Genomic DNA, 22,046 nt, shown 5'->3' with positions numbered 1-22,046 from the left:
TAAACAGAACCTGGATTCATTCGAAAAAATGACGTTTTGCCATTCGTGCACCCAGGTTCGTCGTTGAGTACACCATCGGAGGCACCCCTTGTCTGTGATGCTGAGTCAGGGGTAACCGCAGCCATGGTTTCCGAGCTGATAGTCCATGCTGCTGAAAACGACGTCGAACTGGTGGTGCAGATGGTTGTTGTCTTGCCAACGTCCCCATCTGTTGACTCAGGGATCGAGACGTGGCTGCACGATCCGTTACAGCCATGCGTATAAGATGCCTGCCATCTCGACTGCTACTGATACAAGGCCGTTGGGATCCAGCACGGCGTTCCGTATTACCCTCCTGAACCCACCGATTCCATATTCTGCTAACAGTCATTGGATCTCTACCAACGCGAGCAGCAATGTCGCGAAGCGATAAACCGCAATCGCGATAGGCTTCAATCGGACCTTTATCAAAGTCGGAAACGTGATGGTATGGTACGCATTTCTCTTCCTTACACGAGGCATCACAACAACGTTTCACCAGGCAACGCCGGTCAACTGCTGTTTGTGTATGAGAAACTGGTTGGAAACGTTCCTCATGTCAGCACGTTGTAGGTGTCGTCACCGGCGCCAACCTTGTGTGAATGCTCTGAAAAGCTAATCATTTGCATATCACAGCATCTTCTTCCTGTCGGTTAAATTTCGCGTCTGTAGCACGCCATCTTCGTGGTGTAGCAATTTTAATGGCCAGTAGTGTATGTTGGAGCAGAATGGGGACACTGTAGAGTTGATACTACTAATAAAAAGTAAATGCTTTGCAGCCGTCCGTCTCGGTAGCTGCGGGGTCAGCGCGGCAAATTGCTAACCAGACGAGCCCGTGTTCGATTTCCGGACGGTCGGAGATTTTCTCCGCTCAGTGTTGTGTTGTGTTATCCTTAGCTTCGCACCGTCACAATCATTAAAACTGCCTGCAAGACGTTACATGACAGGTCTAAGCGTATGAAACTTGGTATCATGACACGGATTGGCCCTAATGAATGTTCCCACTTGTCAACAACGCACTGTCGTATCTTCCAGTATCGAGATGGCCGTACTGGCTCATCCCGAAAGCCAGTTTCTATGAAGTACAAAAAATGAATGTTGAGCGATATGTTTATGCTTATCCAAAGCCTCCTTTGTAAATGGAAGGGTTGGGCAAAAAATAGGAAACCATACAAAGCGCAACACATTAGCATGCCTAATACGGTACAGGAAACCCGTTCGCATTCAGAAGAGCTTCCAGTCGTGTCAAAACGGACGAATACAGCTCCTCTATGGTTTTCGAGGAGATCTTACACAATTCACGCTGCAAAACAGTAGCCAGAACAGGTAACCATGATGGAAGTGGACAGCGACCACGCACCCTTCTCTCCAACGCAGACCACAAAGGCTCAATAATACTGAGATCTGGTGACTTTGGTGGGCAGGGGAGATGCGCCAGTTCATCCTCGTGCTCACAAAACCAGTCCTGGACGATGTGAACAGCGTGAATAGGAACACTGCCGTCTTTGAACACAACGTCACCATCCGGGAACAAACATTGTACCATGGGATGAACTTGATCAGCCAAAATGGTCACATAATCCTTGAAGCAGGATAGACACCGACTGGAAGTGAACCACAGAAATTAAAACAAAGATAGCAACGGCAAAAGAGGCGTTTTATAAGAAAAGGAGAATCTTCTCCGGCGGTCTGGACAGAGAACTCAGAAAGAGACTCATAAAATGTCTTGTATGGAGTGTTCTTCTATATGGCGCTGAAACATGGACTATGAGGAAAAAAGACAGAGAAAGGCTGGAGGCTTTTGAGATCTGGACATGGCGGAAGATGGAGAGAATAAGTTGGATGGACAGAGTAAAAAATGAAGAGGTACTGAGAAGAGTGGGAGAGAAAAGACAGTTACTAGATGCAATAAAGAGAAGAAAAAGAAATTGGATTGGGGATATTTTAAGAAAGAATGACGGACTGATAAAAACAGTTTTAGAAGGTTATGTAGAAGGGAAAAGGAAGCGAGGAAGGAAGAGATTCCAGATACTGGATGACATGATGGACGGTACAACATACAGCAGCCTTAAGAAGGAAGCAATGGATCGCAGAAAATGGAGAGGCAAAGGACCTGCTAATATAGCAGATAACTGATGATGATGATGAATCCTTGACACTTAATGCGACCTTGCAGGGTAACTACGGGGCCCATGCAATACCCTAGTATGGCTGCCCATATCATCACCGAACCCCGCACCCCAGCGTTTGACTCTTGGGACGTAAACTCAGTCAGAAGTTGAATACAGCGTGCAACGAATGCCGGACATTTGCCACGCCGGACATTTGCACGGCCGACATTTGCCACACTTGCCCCTTCGCCAGGTAGCGATCCGTCAGGTAAGGGACGCCCTTCCTCGTACTTCTCCTGTCCGCTTTCACACCGCCGTCTCCACATCTAACTTGATACAAACAGTACGTAACGGACCTTCTTCTTCGACATCTTGGCGAAATACAGAGCTTCTTTTCCGAAATCGGAATATTTATATCTTTTGGGAAAAGAAAGCAATTCCGATGATTATGTCAGTTTGTAATTAGTTCTGCCAAATATAATTATAGATCCCTCTGTCTGTACGGTAGCTTCCTTTCACGCTTACTGCTTGCGATAGAAACAGTCCATCGCCATGGGAGCAACAAGAAAGGAACGCTGTAAACAGAATGCGAATGTACGCTAATCATTTCTTTTTGATCTCTGCGTTTGTGCCTACTTTAATTACAACAACTGCATGCCCAAAAGACAATAAGGAAAGAAGAAATGGGTACGTGAATGTTTGAAAAGAAGAACGTCGTACTCCATATTAATTTACTCTCTAAAATCCGATATCCCTTGCGGCGAAACACTAGTTAATAAAGTGTAGCGGGACAATGTTCAAAACATGACAAAGTACGTTCATTAACAGAGATAAGAACATCTATGACTGACATGTCATCTAAAGTCGACGTACAATTTTAAAATGTTAGAAATAAGGAAATGTAGTAATACAGAATGCTATGATTGTAGCGTACGTTGTTGTTCTACATTGTTTAGCTCCGGTATTTACAGGGTCACAGAGAAAGCATCCTAGGTTTTGGATGGAAAATCCGTAATTGTAATGATCTCCACTACAACACAAACAAGAAGCACAACTTAAGGAGAAATAATGCAATGTGTGTTCCAGCTCACAAGCGACATTGAAGCAGGTAGTTCCTGTGACTTAGTATGGACAGAGGTTATATTCGACAACCGGAATAAATTAATAACTGGCTCCTTTTACCAACCCCCGGTCTCAGATGACCAGTTGCTCAACATTTCAAAGACAACTCGAGTCTCATCGCAAATAGGTACCCTACTCATGCGATTACAGTTGGCAGTGACTTCAATCTACCCTCCGTATATTGACAAAAACACATTTTCATACCCTACTGTCGATAGAAAACAACTTCCATAATTGTTCTAAATGCTTTTTATAAAATTATTTTGAACAATTAGCTCACGAGGCCATTCAAATTGTAAATGGTTACGAAAACACACTTGACCTCTTAGCCACAAAAAATTCACCAAAACTAAATGCGAAATATATATATTTATAAAAACAACTAAAAATTCGGGTGACGTCTTTCTAAGAGAGAGTCTCTAATCCTTCCAAACTATGTAAGTGAAGACTATATATGGCTTTAGTTCAAAGATGGTTCAAATGGTTCAAATGGCTCTGAGCACTATGGGACTCAACTGCTGAGGTCATTAGTCCCCTAGAACTTAGAACTAGTTAAACCTAACTAACCTAAGAACATCACAAACATCCATGCCCGAGGCATGATTCGAACCTGCGACTGTAGCGGTCTTGCGGTTCCAGACTGCAGCGCCTTTAACCGCACGGCCACTTCGGCCGGCTTTTGTTCAGAGAAGTAGTATCAACAGCACTCGAGAGATTCATACCAAATAAATTAATATCAGACGGAACTGATCCCCCATGGTACACAAAACACGACAGAAAGCTGCTGCAGGAGCATGTATAATTTAGACGACCGCAAAATCTCCAAGATTGGCGAAGTTTTACTGTGGCTCGAAATTTGGTGAGGATTTCAATGCGAGAAGCATTTAATAGTTTCCACAACGAAACTCTCTCTATAAATGTGGCGAAAAGTTCGTAGAGATTCTGGTCCTATCTTAAGAAAACCAGCGAGTCGGGTGTCGAGAGAGGAGAAGGAGGAGGCGGAGCAGGAGGAGGGGTAGGCAAGGGATCCAACCCTTCGGAGCAGGTAAAATTGACACCGCGTGCAACAATACTCATCTGGCCAAATGACTTTCCTCCATTGCTTTATAGTCCAGTTTCTATAGCTTCGGCACCACGTTTTCCTGTTTACGCGCATTTGCGTAAGTGATGAGTGGTTTCGGAATTCCAGCTCGCGGTGCAATTCCTTCCTTATGGAGCTCCCTTCACGAATGTGACATTTAGTTCGTCAGTGACTTTTGCAGGTGATATTGTCTTATTTTTCACGACAATCGTTTTCAATGACAGTCTGTCACGGTTGAACCGTGAATTTACTTTCAAAACCTTTTCTTAAAGAATTTACTTTGTTTACTAGCGATTCATCAAGAACATTAACACATTCAATCACAATATGGGAGCGTGGAAGTAGTTGCCAGTAGGTAACTGATGAAAACATAATAACTTTTTTTTTTTTTTTTTTTTTTTTTTACGGTATGAGCTTTCGGGCTGTAGTCACGACCGCTCACAACAACCTCTGAAAGACTACACTGGTGCAAATCTGCAACACACCAGATTACTTTAAACTAAAAAATTTTAGCAACTCACACAAACACATAACTATGCACCTCGTAGGAGGGATCGAAATGGTACAAAACACTCACATTTAAAAAACAAATTACTTGCCAGCGAAAGTGCAACTCGTTTTTAAAAGAAAACTCTTACGGTGGAAGGGTGGCAACTTTATATACTAAAATGACCATTTAAATAAAAACCCATGAAATGCAGTCTTACGTAAAACATACAAAACTCTACATTACACATATACCGCCTCACAAGATGATAGGCAAGATAAAAACATATTTCAGGAATTCGGCCTTTACACTTCAAGGAATAAATTCGTTAACACCGAATCCGATGAACATGACACATGCAGCTATTAACGTACGGCAGACCGAGAGACAGACAGACTGTGGTGTCACCGCCAGGCACCACACTTGCTAGGTGGTAGCCTTTAAATCAGCCACTGTCCGCTAATATACGTCGGACCCGCGTGTCGCCACTATCAGTGATTGCAGACCGAGCGCCGCTACACGGCAGGTCTAGAGAGACTTCCTAGCACTCGCCCCAGTTGTACAACCGACTTTGCTAGCGATGGTTCATTGACAAAATACGCTCTCATTTGCAGAGACGATAGTTTAGCATAGCCTTCAGCTACGTCATTCGCTACGACCTAGCAAGGCGCCATATTCAGTTACCATTGATATTGTGAATCATGTAGCGTCTAGAGCGACGTTCATCATTAATGGATTAAAGTTGAGTATTCCACCAGCTACGTCTGTTTTTCTAAATTCTAATTTCCTTGTCCTGTTCCAGACCTCACGCCAGCCTGCGTGAGCCAAAACCCGTGCATTTCGGCCTCCTCTAGTAACACGGTGTTGGCTCTCCTGCCAACCACAACACAGACACTAACTGCCTAACAAATGCGGACGGGAGACAGACGAGCAAGCTGGGGACGAGAGACTGACCAGGAAAACAAGTGGAATTTAACAAGAAAATGAAACAACACATCACGAATCACTTAACTTCTAAAACAAAATTGCGATGTCTGACGAAGACCTGGCGCAGCACCCCCAAAACGCTCTCCCGAACCGTCCGCTGCCAGCCGCTTCAACGGACGCAGGAAGGCGCGCCGATCTCCCATCTCACGGCGTCGCAGTTCGCCCCGGCCAGACCGATGTCGTGGGTCAGCTCATGTTGCTCTCGTGTCGGCCGCGAAGTTTTTTTGTTGTTTTTTTTCTTTATTGTGATTTTAAACACCTTATACAAAGGCGGGCTGTCAGCAGCAGAGTACGCCGCTCTTCAGCCTTGAGTTTGACAATAAGTATTACATAGAGGTGGCACAGACAATACAGTCAAAACGGCGGGCAAAAAATGTAGACACTAAAAAACAAAAAAACAAAATATGGAGCCGTTCACGCTGGACGAGAAACATCACTAACACTAGTCGACACGACGCACATAACATGGATGATGGCGACGGCACACGTGAACGGTGGTGGCGTGACGGCGAACAAACACTAAACACAAACGAAGGCACACACACGAGACACTGATGGCGATGATCTCCGGCGCGCGGACGTTCACTATGCGTGTGCGAGTCCGGGGACCTGCCAAGAGAGGAGGAGGAGGAAGGGGAGTGGGAGAGGGAGAGGGAGAGGGAGAGGGAGAGGGAGAGGGGAGAGCAGAGATGCCATGGGCAGGGGAGATAGGGGGAGGGAGGAAGGGGGAGGGGAAGCCTGGGGGAAGAGGGGAGGAGGGAGGGGACGGGGGAAAAGGAAAGAGAAGGGAAGGGAAGAGAAGGGAGGGAGGGTGCCTAAAGGAAAGGACACAGGAAGTGGGGGGGGGAGGATCAAAGTTGATAGGAGGCGTAGATGGAGGGGAGGAGGACATCATCAGGGAGGGGGAGCTGGCGGAAGCCACCTTGGGAGAGGGTAAGGAGGGTGGAGAGATGGAGACCGGGTGGGACGTGGGAATACAGGCGCGGCAGTGGGCGGGGTTGGGAGAGGATGGGTGAGACAAGTGGATGAGGAGGATCGAGTTTGCGGGAGGTGTACAGGATCCGTATCCTTTCAAGGAAAAGGAGGAGGTGGGGGAAGGGGATGAGATCGTATAGGATCCGCGTGGGGGAGGGGAGACGGATGCTATAGGCAAGGCGGAGAGCATGGCGTTCAAGGATTTGGAGGGATTTATAAAAGGTAGGGGGGGCGGAGATCCAGGCCGGATTGGCGTAACAAAGGATAGGGCGGATGAGGGATTTATAGGTGTGGAGGATGGTGGAGGGGTCCAGACCCCATGTACGGCCGGATCGGCCGCGAAGCCACTACCCCTCGCTATACGGCGCGGCCCACTGGACTCACGTGGCGACCTCACATGCGCCGACGCTCAAGACGGACAAGTCATCTTGTGTCCCAGTGCGCGACCGACCAACCGATCGATCGGACCGCCAGTAACCATTGCCTGAACAAACTCGAGCAGACTGGTGGCCTAACACATACTAGCACTCCGGACGACAGACAGACACTGACTGCCCCACACTGACCCGGCTGACCAACTGACCAGACTCGCCCTCTTGCGAGCTCATAGCGCCCCTTAAATGCACGTGAACAGGCTACCATTCCCACCAGAGGGAGACACCAAAGCTGCGATTGCCACAGCGGCGCCAACGCCAGGAGCGGAGGGCGACTGCTTCACACTACGCGCTGCGGCGCACTCTTCAAAACGGCAATTTTTACCACGGCTCAACGGTCACTCAACATACACTTTTGTCTGCATTGTGACTTAGCGGATGATGTTTTTCCGCTTTTCCTGTATGCGATATTCGATACTGTCTCTCTTGAAACAGCAGTCGCTTCAACTCCCTTGGTTATACAACCACCCACCGTACAAGCACCAACAATTTGCCCACATTCGAATGTACTTAACTCCGACATAATGCACAAGTAAGTACACAGAACGCTATTCTGACCACGAATGACACTTGCAACGTACTGAGGACATTACACTGGTGCGTGCCGTTCTTGGTCGAATACAGCAGCACCGCTTGCAGACTTGGCTGGCATCTCCATTTATGTTGAAGCATACGTTTCTCGCAGTGTTTCCATATCTTTGTCCAGCGGGTGTATGAAATTAATTCAGAGTAAAACCACATCAGTCTTTACTAGCTGATTTGAGAAATAATAATCTATGTTTATGCACCTCACAATGCGATTTGTATGTCCCAACGATAGCTGAATGCCGGTCTCGAATCTGAATTTTAACTGTCCACAAAATGTTTAACCTCGAATATCATCTTCTACTCAACCTGAACGTGCTTGCCACGCAATAGTTTCGTAATCTGAAGAAAGACTAAACGAATCTTACAACTACCACCGTCACACCTTAGCAACAGATATTGCCAAGAAGCAGAGAAAATTCTGGTCCTGCGTAAAATCTGACCAGTCTGGTGTGGCAAAGGAAGATAGCAAAAGTAAAGGCGTAGTTTTAAATTGCGCATTTACGGAATCGTTCACGCATACCGTCGTTTGATCATCGAACAGACTCCTGTATGGACGACATAGTAATAAGGATCCTTGGCGTAGAGAAGCAACTGAAAGAGATGACAGCAAATAAGTCACAAGGTTCTGATTGAATTCAAACTGTATTTTACAAATAGTACTCTATGGCATTGGCCTCTTACTTATTTGCAATTATCACGAACTGTCTCCCAGCACAAAGTCCCAACCGAGTGGAAAAACCGCACGTGATATAAGAATGGTAGAAGAATGGACTCGAAAATTACAGACCAATATCTTTAAAATCACTTTGCCACAGAACACTGAACATATTCTCGCTTTGAATATAATAAATTTCTTTGAGAAGGAGACGCCTCTGTCCACAAACCAGCCAGGTTTCAAAAAGCATCGCTCATGCGAAACTCAGCTTGGCCTTTTCTCACATAACACCCTGCGAACCATGGTTGAAGAGCAAAAGGCGGATTCCATATTCCTAGATTTCCGTAAGGCGTTTGACACGGTGTTCCGCTGCAGGCTGTTAACGAAGGAACGAGCATACGGTATAGGCCCCCAGATGCGTGAGTGCCTTGAAGATTGCTTAAGTAATAGGACCTAGTATGTTGTCCTCGCCAGCGAGTGTGCATTAGACAAGGGTGCTGTCACGAGCGCCCCAGGGTACTGTTGGGTTGGGTTGTTTTTGGCGAAGGAGACCAGGCAGCGAGGTCATCGGTCTCATTGGATTAGGCAAAGAAAGGGAAGGAAGTCGGCCGTGCCCTTTCAAAGGAACCATCCTGGCATTTGCCTGGTTTGATTTAGGGAAATCACGGAAAACCTAAATCAGGATGGCCGGACGCGGGATTGAACCGTCGTCCTCCCGAATCCGAGTCCAGTGTCTAACCACTGCGCCACCTCGCTCGGTGGTCAGGGTACTGTGATAGGATCGCTATTATATTCTATATATATAAACGATGTGGCGGACAGGGTGGGCAGCAATCTGCGGTTGTTTGCTGATGATGCTTGGTGTACGAGGCGGTGTGAAAGTTGAGTGACTGTAGGAGGATACAAGATGACTTAGGCAAAATTTCTAGTTGGTGTGATGAATAGCAGCTAGATCTAAATGTAGAAAAATGTAAGTTAATGCAGGTTAGTAGGAAAAACAAACCTATAATGTTCAGGTACAGCTTTACTAGAGTATTGCTTCATAACAGTCATCTCTATTAAATGTCTAGGCGTAATACTGCAAAGCAATATGAAATGGAATGAACATGTAAGGCTCTGAGCACTATGGGACTTAACATCTGAGGTCATCAGTCCCCTAGAACTTAGAACCACTTAAACCTAACTAACCAAGGACATCACACACATCCATACGCGAGGCAGGATTCGAACCTGCGTCCGTAGCGGTCGCGCGGTTCCAGACTGAAGCGCCTAGAACAGCTCGGCCACAGCGGCCGGCGAACATGTAGGGATTTTAGCAGGAAAGGGGAATGGTGGACTTAGGTTTATAGGGAGAATTTTAGGAAATCGTGGCTCATCTGTGAAGGAGACCAAATATAAGACACTAGTACGACCCATTGTTGAGTACAAGTAATGGCTGGATCTTCGCCTTTATCGGCAGCGGCGACTCGTCAAGTTTTGACTGCTTGCTTTGATCCATTACCTCGGGATCATAGCGGTACATCCGGCACTGGTTCAGAGCGATTATGCGGCTAAAGACGTCGTCCACATAGTCCCGAAACAGCTTTCTGAATGAGCTTGTGATGTCAGGGATCGAAGCGACGCTAAGGCACTGGTTTCAGGTGTCCTAACGTCACGGCAACCCAGGGCGGCTGTCAGATGACGGTGGACCATGGCCAGCACAACATCCAGTTGTTTCCTGACTGTTCACTCTCACGCCAGGTGCTATACTCACATGACTACGAGAATGCGAACTGGTGTTATCCCTTCTTCTCAGAACATCCAAGAATGGATATGTCAGTTGTGAAACTACACTCAACTAGGACTCGTGTATCATCTCGGAAGACAACATGCTGACTCTCGTGTGCCCACTGTTGTTGGCCACATCAATATCGGCGTGCCTCTCTTTGCTGACATGCGAAGCGAAACCTCAACAATGGTCTGACAGTTCATTGTGCTGCAGGCTTTGTTGTACCGTGCGTGTGGATACTTGTCCTGATGCAAAGAAGCCCTTTCCCTGACTCAAAGTACGTGACATGGTTGTTCGACATTGCGTGACCGAGCTGACAATATGTGTGTCCCCTTGGGCGCTAGGCGTGAGTGGTAACTGAGATCCTGCATGGTATTGATTATGGGACTCCTAAACCTGTCAACATCATATTCGAACGACAGTCGTGGGATTATGACCAACGCAAGCAGCAACATCATGGGAAGATAAACCGTTGTGTCAATAGGCCACGATCCTGCCGCTGTCGAGTTTCGATACTCACTGGTAGATGTTTTTCCTCCACACACGAATCATAAGACGAACTTCTCACACACAACCAGCAATCAAATGTGATATATAAATGACAAACCTGCTACATTACATTTGCTTATATATGAATGTAGATGGCGTTTCAAGTGCATTTGCGTATCCAATAACATAAATATTTTATTGTATATCGTCTCATGGTGTCGCAATTTTAATGACTATCAATACACATCAGTCAAAAATAACACACCAACAAGTAAAAAAAGTGCAAAATTAAATCTTTTGTGAAACTTTCAATACACTTGAGATCAAAAGTGGAATAAGACTAAGAGTGGATTGTCGCACTGCTGTTCAACTGTTTCCAGGGTAAGATAATAATGGAATGGAGGAAAAACCAGAAGAAGGATTAAATCAAAGGTTCAAATGTGTGTGAATTCCTAAGGGACGAAACAGCTGAGGTCATCGGTCGCTAGACTTACATACTACTTAAACTAACTTATGCTAACAACACACACACCCATGCCCAAGGGAGGACTCGAACCTCCGGCGGAGTGGCCGCAGAATCCATGACATAGCGCCTCAAACCGCGCGGCCACTCCACGCGTCTAGGAATTAAGAAAAGTCATGATTAGAAAAATGGGAATAATCTGAGAATTGGTTTATTGGCCTTTGTAGACACTATCTTGCTATCTTAGCTGAATCTGTAGAAGATGTTAGAATGCAGATAAATCTCGTATGAGAGACAACTTCAAAAGCAGATCTATGTATATCTTTTGGAATAGCAGTTTCTATGACAAACAGGAAGGAGGCACCAAAATATATGGAAACTGATTATGTAAAAAATAAAAAAGGCTACGAAACTTTATGGACAAAGAGGCTAAGTCAGCAAGGGAAAGGAAAAGGGAAATAGCTTATCAATTCACAAAAAACTTGTATAGTGATGAATCTTCATCCGTAAATGCAGAACTTGAACACTACTACACTCTCATTAGTCGAGAATGCCTTTCGTTAAATACAGCCAAAAAATTAGATGGCACAGAAGGAAAGCAAAACAGCCAGGAAATCTTAGGAACGAAACTTGACAATAGCAAACGGAAATTAATAAATAATAAAGAATTTTACGATAGAATAGAAAGAATGCTAGAAACATGAGGAAATAAGGAGTTGCATTTTATGGAGATGTAAAAAGTGAAGATAAGGAAAGAATGACAAACGGAGCTTTTAACAGTTTTGACAGAAACCGAAAAAGAAATAAATGACGTAAATCAAAGGAATTAAAGCAGACCTGAGAGAAATGGAAATAACAGAGGAAGAAATACGGAAAAAGAGAAAAGTTCAGAGTAAAAGTAAAAAGTTCCATGAACCTTGCAGGAAAAAAACAAAGAAAAACAAGGGCTCAATGCGGACAGAAGCAAGGTGAGAACGCCACAAGAAAAGAATAAAAAAACTACTCGAGAGACATAAGTTACTTCACATGGTCTTAAATAGGCCAAACCCTTAGAAAATGAGGGTAACACTAAAAAAAATGAGCGTTTTGCATGGTCTCACTGTCGGGATCGGCAGTCGGATGCGTCGTCATGACAGGCGGGTCGGGCCCGAGGCAGGTGAGCCAGAACCAGCTGAGGTCGTGGCTGAAGCTGGCGGAGGCGCGCAGGCAGGCGTTCCCCTCGGGACTGATGACGTCGCAGCTGAGGCAGCGGGGACTGCCGCCCTCCTCCACGGCGAACACCTGCCGCCTCGATGGCTGGCCCTCCTCTGTCGCCTGGTAGTACCTGCCGGACAGTGATGTTACCTTGCCAGATCGCCTGTTTCATCCACGCCTCCACAATATGACACTACCCGAATCAGGAGCATATGGGGTATTACATGTACAAACCAAGTGCTGTCCTAGCATTACACAGGAACTACTACTGGGAGTCAGGACCATATAGGGTGTTACACATATGACCCAAGCACTGTGCCTGGTATTACACAGGAACCCCTCTGAACATCAGGAACATTCAGGGTGTTACAACTATGACACAAGTGCTGCGCCTGGCATTATACAGGAACCCTTCTGGAAAGTCAGGAACATACAGGATGTTACACATACAACCCAAGCAGTGTGCCTGGCATTACACGGGAACCACTACTAGGAAGTCAGGAACATGCAGGGTGTTACAACTATGATACAAGTGTTGTGCATGGCATTACACAGGAACCACTACTGGGGAGTCAGGAAAATACAGGGTATTATATCTATGGCTCAAGTGCTTTGCCTGGCATTACACTGGAATCCTGCTGGAAAGTAAGGAACATGCAGGATGTTACACATACGACCCAAACAGTTTGCCTGGCATTACACGGGAACCACTACTGGGAAGTCAGGAACAGCCCGCATCTCGTGGTCGTGCGGTAGCGTTCTCGCTTCCCACGCCCGGGTTCCCGGGTTCGATTCCCGGCGGGGTTAGGGATTTTCTCTGCCTCGTGATGGCTGGGTGTTGTGTGCTGCCCTTAGGTTAGTTAGGTTTAAGTAGTTCTAAGTTCTAGGGGACTGATGACCATAGATGTTAAGTCCCATAGTGCTCAGAGCCATTTGAACCATTTGAAGTCAGGAACATACAGGGTGTTACAACAATGATACAAGTGTTGAGCATGGCATTACACAGGAACCCTGCTGAAAAGTCAGGAACATACAGGATGTTACACATACAACCCAAGCAGTGTGCCTGGCTTTACACAGGAACCACTACTGGCAAGTCAGGAACATGCAGGGTGTTACAACTATGATACAAGTGTTGTGCATGGCATCACACAGGAACCACTAATGTGTTGGGTTGGTGCGTAAGTTTGTAGTGTTTGTCCATAACTTGGTAAACACAATAGAGATATATAACGGAGACTTAAGTCGTCAACAATATATTTTCCTTCAGTATTTTCTACAGTCTACCAACGATGTAGTAACTTCTTGGTTATGTGACTGTAGAAGTCACGTGGTTTTGAGACGAAGAAGTTGTCGTGCCATGTTCGGAGAGCATTTTCATTCGGAAACGAAGTTACTAGAAGGCTGTTCGATACTGAACGGAAAAAGTGAAAATGTGTTGGTGCGAGATCAGGTGAATAAGGGGATGAGAAGTTCCGCCTTATGGAAGACACCTTTTTTCTTTTGTTTCACCCACACATGTTTCAGCACTCTTGTGCTATCGTCAGTGGGTTCTATTTTTTATTTTAACTGTAAATTTTTTGTTAACATATTAACATTTGTGTTGTTTACAACTTAATGTAGAGTTGCATTTATAACTTAATTGGCGAAAAGTGAGTCTAAGCATTAGTTAACATACCTTACATGATGTTATTGTCCATTTATTTTGGTAGATGTTCTGCTACACAATATACACCTTGTCATCTGCAAACAGCAAAACGTAATTTATTTTTCTGTCTGTTATGCATTTACGAACGTAAATAAGACTGTATCACGTTTTCTTTCTGGAACTTACAGTTTTGAAGTTCTGGTGCGTTCTCCTGTGTTGTTGGCGAAGTAAGTAGGCTTACTTCTTTGTCTGTGTTCGCGTGGCAATGCACTTTTTCCGATTACTCAAAACATAGGGGGAGATTTCGCTGCCATTACGTGTTGTTGTGGCTGTGTAGCGTTCATTTGTTTCGTGGCGTGTTCTGCTGGGTGAGGCGCGCGAGTTTGAATTTTATTTAGCGTTAGTGGTGTGTGGTTTGTGTGGGTTCGCATGTGTGTGATGTGTGTGTTGAGTACTGAGGCAGAGAGAGAGAGAGAGAGAGAGAGATAGATAGAGAGAAAGAAAGAGAGAGAGAGAGAGACAGAGAGAGAGGTTTTTTTTAGTTTTTTTGTTGTGTGGTGTGCGTGTTATTTGTATAGTTCTTCTATTGTAGCGAAGAGGGTTTTGTTGCACAGTGATGTGTATTCATTGAGTACTTTCTTTCCTTGGGCTATTGATTTTTGGATGTGATAATTTTCTTCTATAGTTAATTTTTGGTATAGGCTGCTGCTACTTTCTAGGATGTGAAGGTCAGTTTCAACGTTTGTTGGGTAGTGGTTGTGTGCTACCAGGTGGTGTGCAAATGTTGAGTGTGTGCTATTGCTTTTCAGTGCTCTGAGGTGTTCATTATATCTGGTTCTGAAGGTCCTACATGTTTGGCCCACATATACAGATTGACAGCAGTTGCAAGTAAGTTGGTAGATGCCAGACTGGCTGTATTTGTCAGTGTTGGTGGTAATTCTTCCGAGTCTGCTCTGTATTGTGTTGTTGGTCCTGTATGCTATGTTGAGTCCTTGTTTCTTTAGTATATTACCCACCCTGTGTGTGACTTTGCTGTTGTAAGTCATTATGTGCCATTTGTTGCTTACTGTCTGCTGATTTGTTGTGTGATGAGTTGTGTTTGCATGTGTGTGTGTTTCATGGTTATGTGCTTTTTGTTTTGGTATTTTGTGGTTTATGTTGTCTACTCTCTCTGCGTCATATCCATTCTCCTGTGCAATTTGTTTTATCGTGTTCAGTTCGTGTGCGTAGTCATGCTTGTTCATGGGTATTTTGTTTAGCCTGTGAAGTAAATACCTGAAGCTGTCTTCTTTGTGAGTTATGGGGTGATTGGATTGGTTATGAACTGCACCACAAGAGGATTATCAGGTGAATAAGGTGGGTGCAGAATGATTTCCAAAACCAACTCCTGTATAGTGTCTTTTGTCGGTCTAGCAGAATGCGAAAGGTCGTTATCGTGGAGTTGCATCACTTCACGTAGTCTTCCTGGTCGTTGTTCTTGGAGTGTGTCTACAAAACGTCTCAGTTGTTGGCAATAAATGTCAGCAGTGATGGTTACACATCCGGGTAGCTATTCATAGTACACCACACCGTCACTGTTCCACTAGATGCATAAAACTATCTTTTGTCGATGTGTGCAGCTCTTTGCACAGGGATTTTCTGCTTTGTTTGGGCTCAACCATTCGTTTTCTTCCCTATGTTAGCACGAAGACATCATTTCCCGTCACCAGTAACGATACAAGATGGACGACGAGCAAGCAGAGATGCACATATGGCCACTGCTGATCACTGTGAATTTGGTTCAGAGCATGCAGTACCCATACACTGGATTTTTGAACCTTCCCCATTACAGGCAAAAGTCGAACGATGGTGGAATGATCACAGTTCATCATATTTGCCAGTTCAGGGGTACACTGACATGGACCATTGTGGAATACTGCCTTTAATAATCATTGTGAAACCCTGAAGGTCTTCCTGGACGTGAAGGGTCACTAATGTCAAAGCGATCCTCTTTAAAACGCGAAAATCATTTTCTTGCCATGTCCTGCCCACTGACATTATACCCACACACGGCGCAAATGTTGAAACAATGTCGTGATGATGTCTAAATTGGCAAAAGATTTCGAATTAGTTCCCCACTCGGAGCTCCGGGAGAGGACTATCAAGATGGACTTGACCATGAGAAAAAGACTGATTAAGCAACAAAAGGGTAACATTGTACGTGTCGTAGCTGGGAATGTCAGAGTTCTGAATGTGGTAGGATAGCTAGAAAGGAAAACGTAAAGTTCCAGCTAGATATAGTGCGGATCAGTAAAATGAAATGGAAATAAGATAAGGCTTTCTCGTCAGACGAATATCAGCATCACGAGAAAATAGTGTAATAATAATAATAATAATCGTCACGGAAAGGAAGGTAGGGTAAAGATTGAGTTATTATGAACAATTCAGTGACAGGATTATTCTCATCAGAAGCAACAGTAAACCGACTCCAACCAACAATACTTTACGTATATGTGCCGATGTCACAAGCAGAAGGTGAATACAGAGGAAGTATGCGAGGATACTGAACAAGTAATTCAGTATACAAAGGGACATAAAGATCTAATAACCACAGCTGATTGAAACGCTGTAGTAGGGGAAGGACGAAAAGACGCAGTAACGGGAGAATATGAGCTCGAGAGTAAGAATTAGTGAGAGGAGAAAGGTTAATTGAGTTTTGCAATGGAACGACGACGTTGTACACTTGGAAATAGCTGGAGAAACGGAAGGATTACAGCTGGAGCACGTCATCGTGGGACAGAGGTTTGGAATTCAGGTATTAGAAGTTAAGGCGTACCCAGGAGCAGATATGGACTCAGATTACAATTTAGTAATAATGAAGGGCAGCCTGGAGTTTAAAAGAATCTTTCATAAGCATCAATCTGAAAAGAAGTGGGATGCAGATTAGATGCGTTTGAAGCTCTGTAAGGTATAGATACTATGTTTATGAATACCACAAAAGACAATTCACTTGCAAACGAGTGGAAATAAAGTATCTGAAAAGAGCAATCACTGAACTGGAGAGACGAATGTAGCTACAAGGAAGGTGAATCCGAAGAAACGATGGGTAACAGATCTGTACAACGAAGAAGCAGTGACAGAAATAAAAGGTAGGTTCAGGAGTGGAAATATAATTCAGGGTTAAAGGTTATCAATGATAAGTTTCGCTGATGACATTATTATACTCAGTGAAAATGACAAAGAATTACAGGACATACTGAATGAAAGAACAGTCTGTTGAACACAGGATATGAACTGAAGGTAAACCAAACAAAGACGAAATAAGTGAGTAGTTTCAGAAATGAGATCAGTGATAAAATCAAAATCAAAATTTGGGTCCACAACTAGAGTGAGTGTAGGAATTCTGCCATCTTGGAAGCAAAATAACCCATAACGAACGAAGCAAGGGGGACATTAAAAGCAGGATAACACAGACAAAGGGAGAATTCCACGCCGAAAGAAGTCTACTATACTGCGTTCGTCGTAAGAATAAACCTGACGGCCGGCCGGGTGGCCGAGCGGTTCTAGGCGCTACAGTCTGGAACCGCGCGACCGCTACGGTCGCAGGTTGGAATCCTGCCTCGGGCATGGATGTGTGTGATGTCCTTAGGTTAGTTAGGTTTAAGTAGTTCTAAGTTCTAGGGGACTGATGACCTCAGAAGTTAAGTGCCATAGTGCTCAAAGCCATTTGAACCATTAAACCTGACGTAAACAGTATACAACATATTCTTCCGCGGATGCATGTTCGTAGTAAATTTGTATCGTACTTCTGAACAACACAGGCACTGCAGTATCGTAGAAACGTGGACGTCAGCGCCGTTCGTAGTACAGCCGATTGGCTCTCCAGTCGACTCTGCTACTCAGACCACGCAGTCTAAATAGAAACTATTTGGGTGGAATGATATCGAGCAACGCTCTAATTTTCGCCGGTGTCACGGGCGGTGCAAAATATGGCGTCTAAGACGCCGCCCTCCTGTAGTCCCTACCGGTGCTACGGCCGTAGCCGTACCGGTACGTCGTCTTCCCATGAACGCCTACTGAGCAGGCTACCCAAATGACACTGTTGTACCCCGCGCAGCCTTTGCACCCTGCGGGACACAGCATTTTCAGTCTATTGCACTGAGATGACAAAAGTCATGGCACAGCGATATAGACTCGTACAGATGGTGGTATTATCGCGTACACAAGGTACAAAAGGGATGCACATTGGCAGAGGTTTCATTTATACTCTGCAGATTCACGTGAAAAGCCTCCCGACGTGATTATGGAATTAGGGCGGGAATTAACAGACTTTGAACGCGGAATGGTAATTGGAGCTACACGCAAGGGACATTCCGTTTCGGAAATCGCTAGGGAATTCAATATTCCGCATTCAACAGTGTCAAGGGCGTGCACAGAATACCACGTGTCAGGCATTATTGCTCACCGTGGACAACGCAGCAGCCGACGACGTCCACTTAAAAACCGAGAGTAGTGGCGATTTCTTAGAGTTGTCAGTGCTAACAGACAAGCAACACTGTGCGAAATAACGGCAGAAATCGATGTAGGACGTACGACTAACGTATCCGTTAAGACAGTGAGGCGAAACTCGACGTTAATGGGCTACGGCAACAGTCAACCGACGCGAGTGCCTGCAGCACATCTCCTGAGTTCGTGACTATATCGGTTAGACCCTACACGAACGGAAAACCGTGGCCTGGTCGAATGAGTCCCGATTTCAGTTGGTAAGATCTGATAGTAGGGTTAGAGTGTGGCCCAGGCCCCACGAAGCCATGAACCGGAGTTGTCAACAAGGCACTGTGCAACCTGGTGGCGGCTCCGTAACAGTGTGGGCTGTCTTTACAGGGAATTGACCGGGTCCTCTAGTCCAGCTGACCTGGTCGTTGACAGGAAATTGTTATGTTGAGCTACCCGGAGACCATTTGCAACCATTCATGGACTTCATGTCCCCAAACAACGATGGAATTATTATGGATGACAATGCGCCTTGGTACCCGGCCACAATAGTCCTTCAAAATATCCACGGGTGTGCTGCCGGTCTATAGTGTCCAACGGGCACAATATTTCGGCGATCATACATGTCGCCATCATCAGGTGAACTGACGGACTGAGCTCCTGTGAACGTGCTGGCACGGAGATCCGTACGCTATGGCTGCTGCGTACGGATCTCCGTGCCGGCACGTTCACAGGAGCTCAGTCCGTCAGTTCACCTGATGATGGCGACATGTATGATCGCCGAAATATTGTGCCCGTTGGACACTATAGACCGGCAGCACACCCGTGGATATTTTGATTATCAAATACGCCGGGAGAAACTCAAGAATCACAATAGTTCTTGGTTGGTTTTAAGAACATTACAGACCATTCGCCCGAGTAATATCGCCACCAAGATTGTACGTGATACCCATCGAACGCTTGTGGATCATGATCGAGAGGATAGTTGGTGCACAAAATCCTGTACCGGCAATTTTTTCGCAACTGTGGACGGCTGTAGAGGGAGCACGGCACAATATTTCTGCAGGGAACTTCTGAGGACTTCTTGAGTGCATAACACGTCGAGTTTTTGCACTATGCGGAGCACGAGGAGGTCCGCCACGATATTAGGTGGTATAACACGACTATTCTCTCCTCACTTTATTACATTGGCTCCAAGGCTGACGAATTCCCTTGAGAAAGGCGTTGTGAAGCACTTGATGGAAATAAAGAAGCAAAAAGCCGTCAGAAGAGGCAGCAGTTTTCAGAGGTGGTACTACCAGCAAAAACGAGAAATTACCTCGAAGCGCCAAAGAAACTGGTTTAGACATGAGCATTCAAATACATACATATGTAAACAGGCAGAATACGTCGATGCTGTCGGCAACGCCTATACAAGACAACAAGTGCCCGGCGCGGTTGTTAGGTCGGTTCCTGCTGCTATAATGGTTTTGAAATGAGTTTGAACGTGGTGTTATAGTCGAAGCACGAGCGATTGGACACATCATCTCCGAGGTAGCGATCAAGTGGGGATTTTCCCGTTCGACCATTTCACGAGTGTACCGTGAATATCAGGAACCCGGTAAAACATTAAATGTCCGACATCGCTTCGGATCCTGCAAGAACGGGACCAACGACGACTGAAGAGAATCGTTCAACGCGACAGAAGTGCAACCCTTACGCAAATTGCTGCAGATTTCAATGCTCGGCCATCAACAAGTGTCAGCGCGCGAACCATTCAATGAAACATTATCAATATCTGCTTTCGGAACCGAATGCCCACTCGTGTACCCTTGGTCACTGCACGACACAAAGCTTTACGCCTCGCCTGGGCCCGTCAACACCGAAAATGGACTGTAGATGAGTGGAAACATGTTGCCTAATCGGACGAGTCTCGTTTCAAATTGTATCGAGCGGATGGACGTGTACGGGTATGGGGACCACCTCACGAATCCATGGGCCCTGCATGTGAGCATGGGACTGTTCAAGCTGCTAGAGGCTCTGGAATGGTGTGGGCGTGTGCAGTTTGTGTGATATGGGGCCCCCGATACGTCTAGATACACTCTGACAGGTGACACGTACGTAAGCATCCATTCATATCCATTGTGCTCTCCGACGGAGTTGGGTAATTTCCATCAGAACAAAGCGACAGCCAACACGTCCAGAATTGCTACAAAGTGGCTCCAGGAACACTCCTGAGTTTAAACACTTTCGCTGGCCAGAAGACTCCCCAGACATGAACATTATTGAGCATATCTGGGGTGCCTTGCAACGTGCTGTTCAGAAGAGATCTGCACCCCCTCGCACTCTTACGGATTTATGGACAGCACTGCATGATTCATGGTGTCAATTGCCTCCAGCACTACTTCAGATATTAGGCGAGTCAATTCCACGTCGTGTTGCGGTACTTCTGCGTGATCGCGGGGTTGCCCTAAACGATATTAAGCAGGTGTACCAGTTTCTTTGGATAATAGATGATAGACTCAAATGTCAAAACAATGTCCTGAAGCTGCTTGAGGATAAAATTTAAAAGGAGTGGACCGACAATCCTCGCGGGAACGGGTGGCAAGTTATGTGCTCTCTAGGGAGCAGCTGTTCCAAAGTGTTTAACATTTCTGTGCTATGTGTCCTGTGGTTCTTAGAAAAAAAGAAAACAAAGTTGTTCTTCAAATACGGAAAACATATAAAAATTCTAAAGTGTGTTCCCGTGTGCTGGCGTGGATTTCTCATGGAGCCACTTCCGGTTTCATACAGTATGTAAGAGCTGTAGTTTAGTGAACGTGCTCGTGCCCAGCAGGCGGAGGTCTCACATCGGAACGTGGATTCATTAGCTGCGTCGAGGTGGTGTTCGATGATTTTGCAAGGTCTAACTGAAGCCAATAAATTAAATTTGATTCCGCGTATATCTGAAGTACGGTTTCTTGCGTTTCTTTTGACCTACCGCTATTCAATTTGAAAATTGCATCTTAAGTAGCAGTTCCATTTAACTTCCAGTTTTGTTTTCTTTAGTTCGCAAAACATTGTTTGAATACATTCTGCAAAGATATCCTGATATAGGGATCAACAGGAGACGTACACTCTTGGAGCTATCCCTTTAGGAAGTACTGCAATAGCTGAATGTTTCGCCAACTCAGTTTAAATTCGCCATTTCGCAATTGTGCTCTAGAAGTGGCAGTCATGGGTTGTAAACTGATCGTAGCTGGCGACTGCAGTTGACAAGACTGTTGCGGTTACTTGCAGTGGATATTAATTCACAACGTACAGGACAATGCAGTTAGCAGATACTAGTATTTTCACATTTAAATTTCCATCATTTTGTGGGTGGAACTGATGATGACTGCGACTATGGTCTTGTACTTAGTCACGTTGTAGAGTCCGCGTAGGACATGCTGGTCATTGCGCAGTGACCAGTTTTCGTCCAAAGCGTTAGGCGAGTTCATTCGTTTGTTCGCAAAGGGAGGCCGATAGTGTTTGCCCCCTTTCGGTCGGCTGACGATAACAAAATCGAGGTGCAGAGTCTGCAATCTTTCTCAAG

The 22,046-nt window shown here is 45.4% G+C and overlaps 1 protein-coding gene across 1 annotated transcript in view; it reads right to left on the bottom strand.

The window, feature by feature from the left end:
- LOC124616606 (venom dipeptidyl peptidase 4-like) overlaps positions 1 to 22,046 on the bottom strand; it is a 424,228-nt gene that overhangs the window by 61,867 nt on the left and 340,315 nt on the right. The window contains exon 13 of the mRNA XM_047144927.1: positions 12,279 to 12,502. Coding sequence (XP_047000883.1) covers positions 12,279 to 12,502 — 224 coding nt within the window. The remainder of the gene's footprint in view (positions 1 to 12,278; positions 12,503 to 22,046) is intronic.

The sequence above is a fragment of the Schistocerca americana genome, chromosome 5 (assembly GCF_021461395.2).
Source record: "Schistocerca americana isolate TAMUIC-IGC-003095 chromosome 5, iqSchAmer2.1, whole genome shotgun sequence".
Taxonomy (NCBI): Eukaryota; Metazoa; Arthropoda; class Insecta; order Orthoptera; family Acrididae; genus Schistocerca; species Schistocerca americana.
Note: the sequence above shows the minus strand (reverse complement) of the source record. Positions and strands in the feature narration are given on the sequence as shown.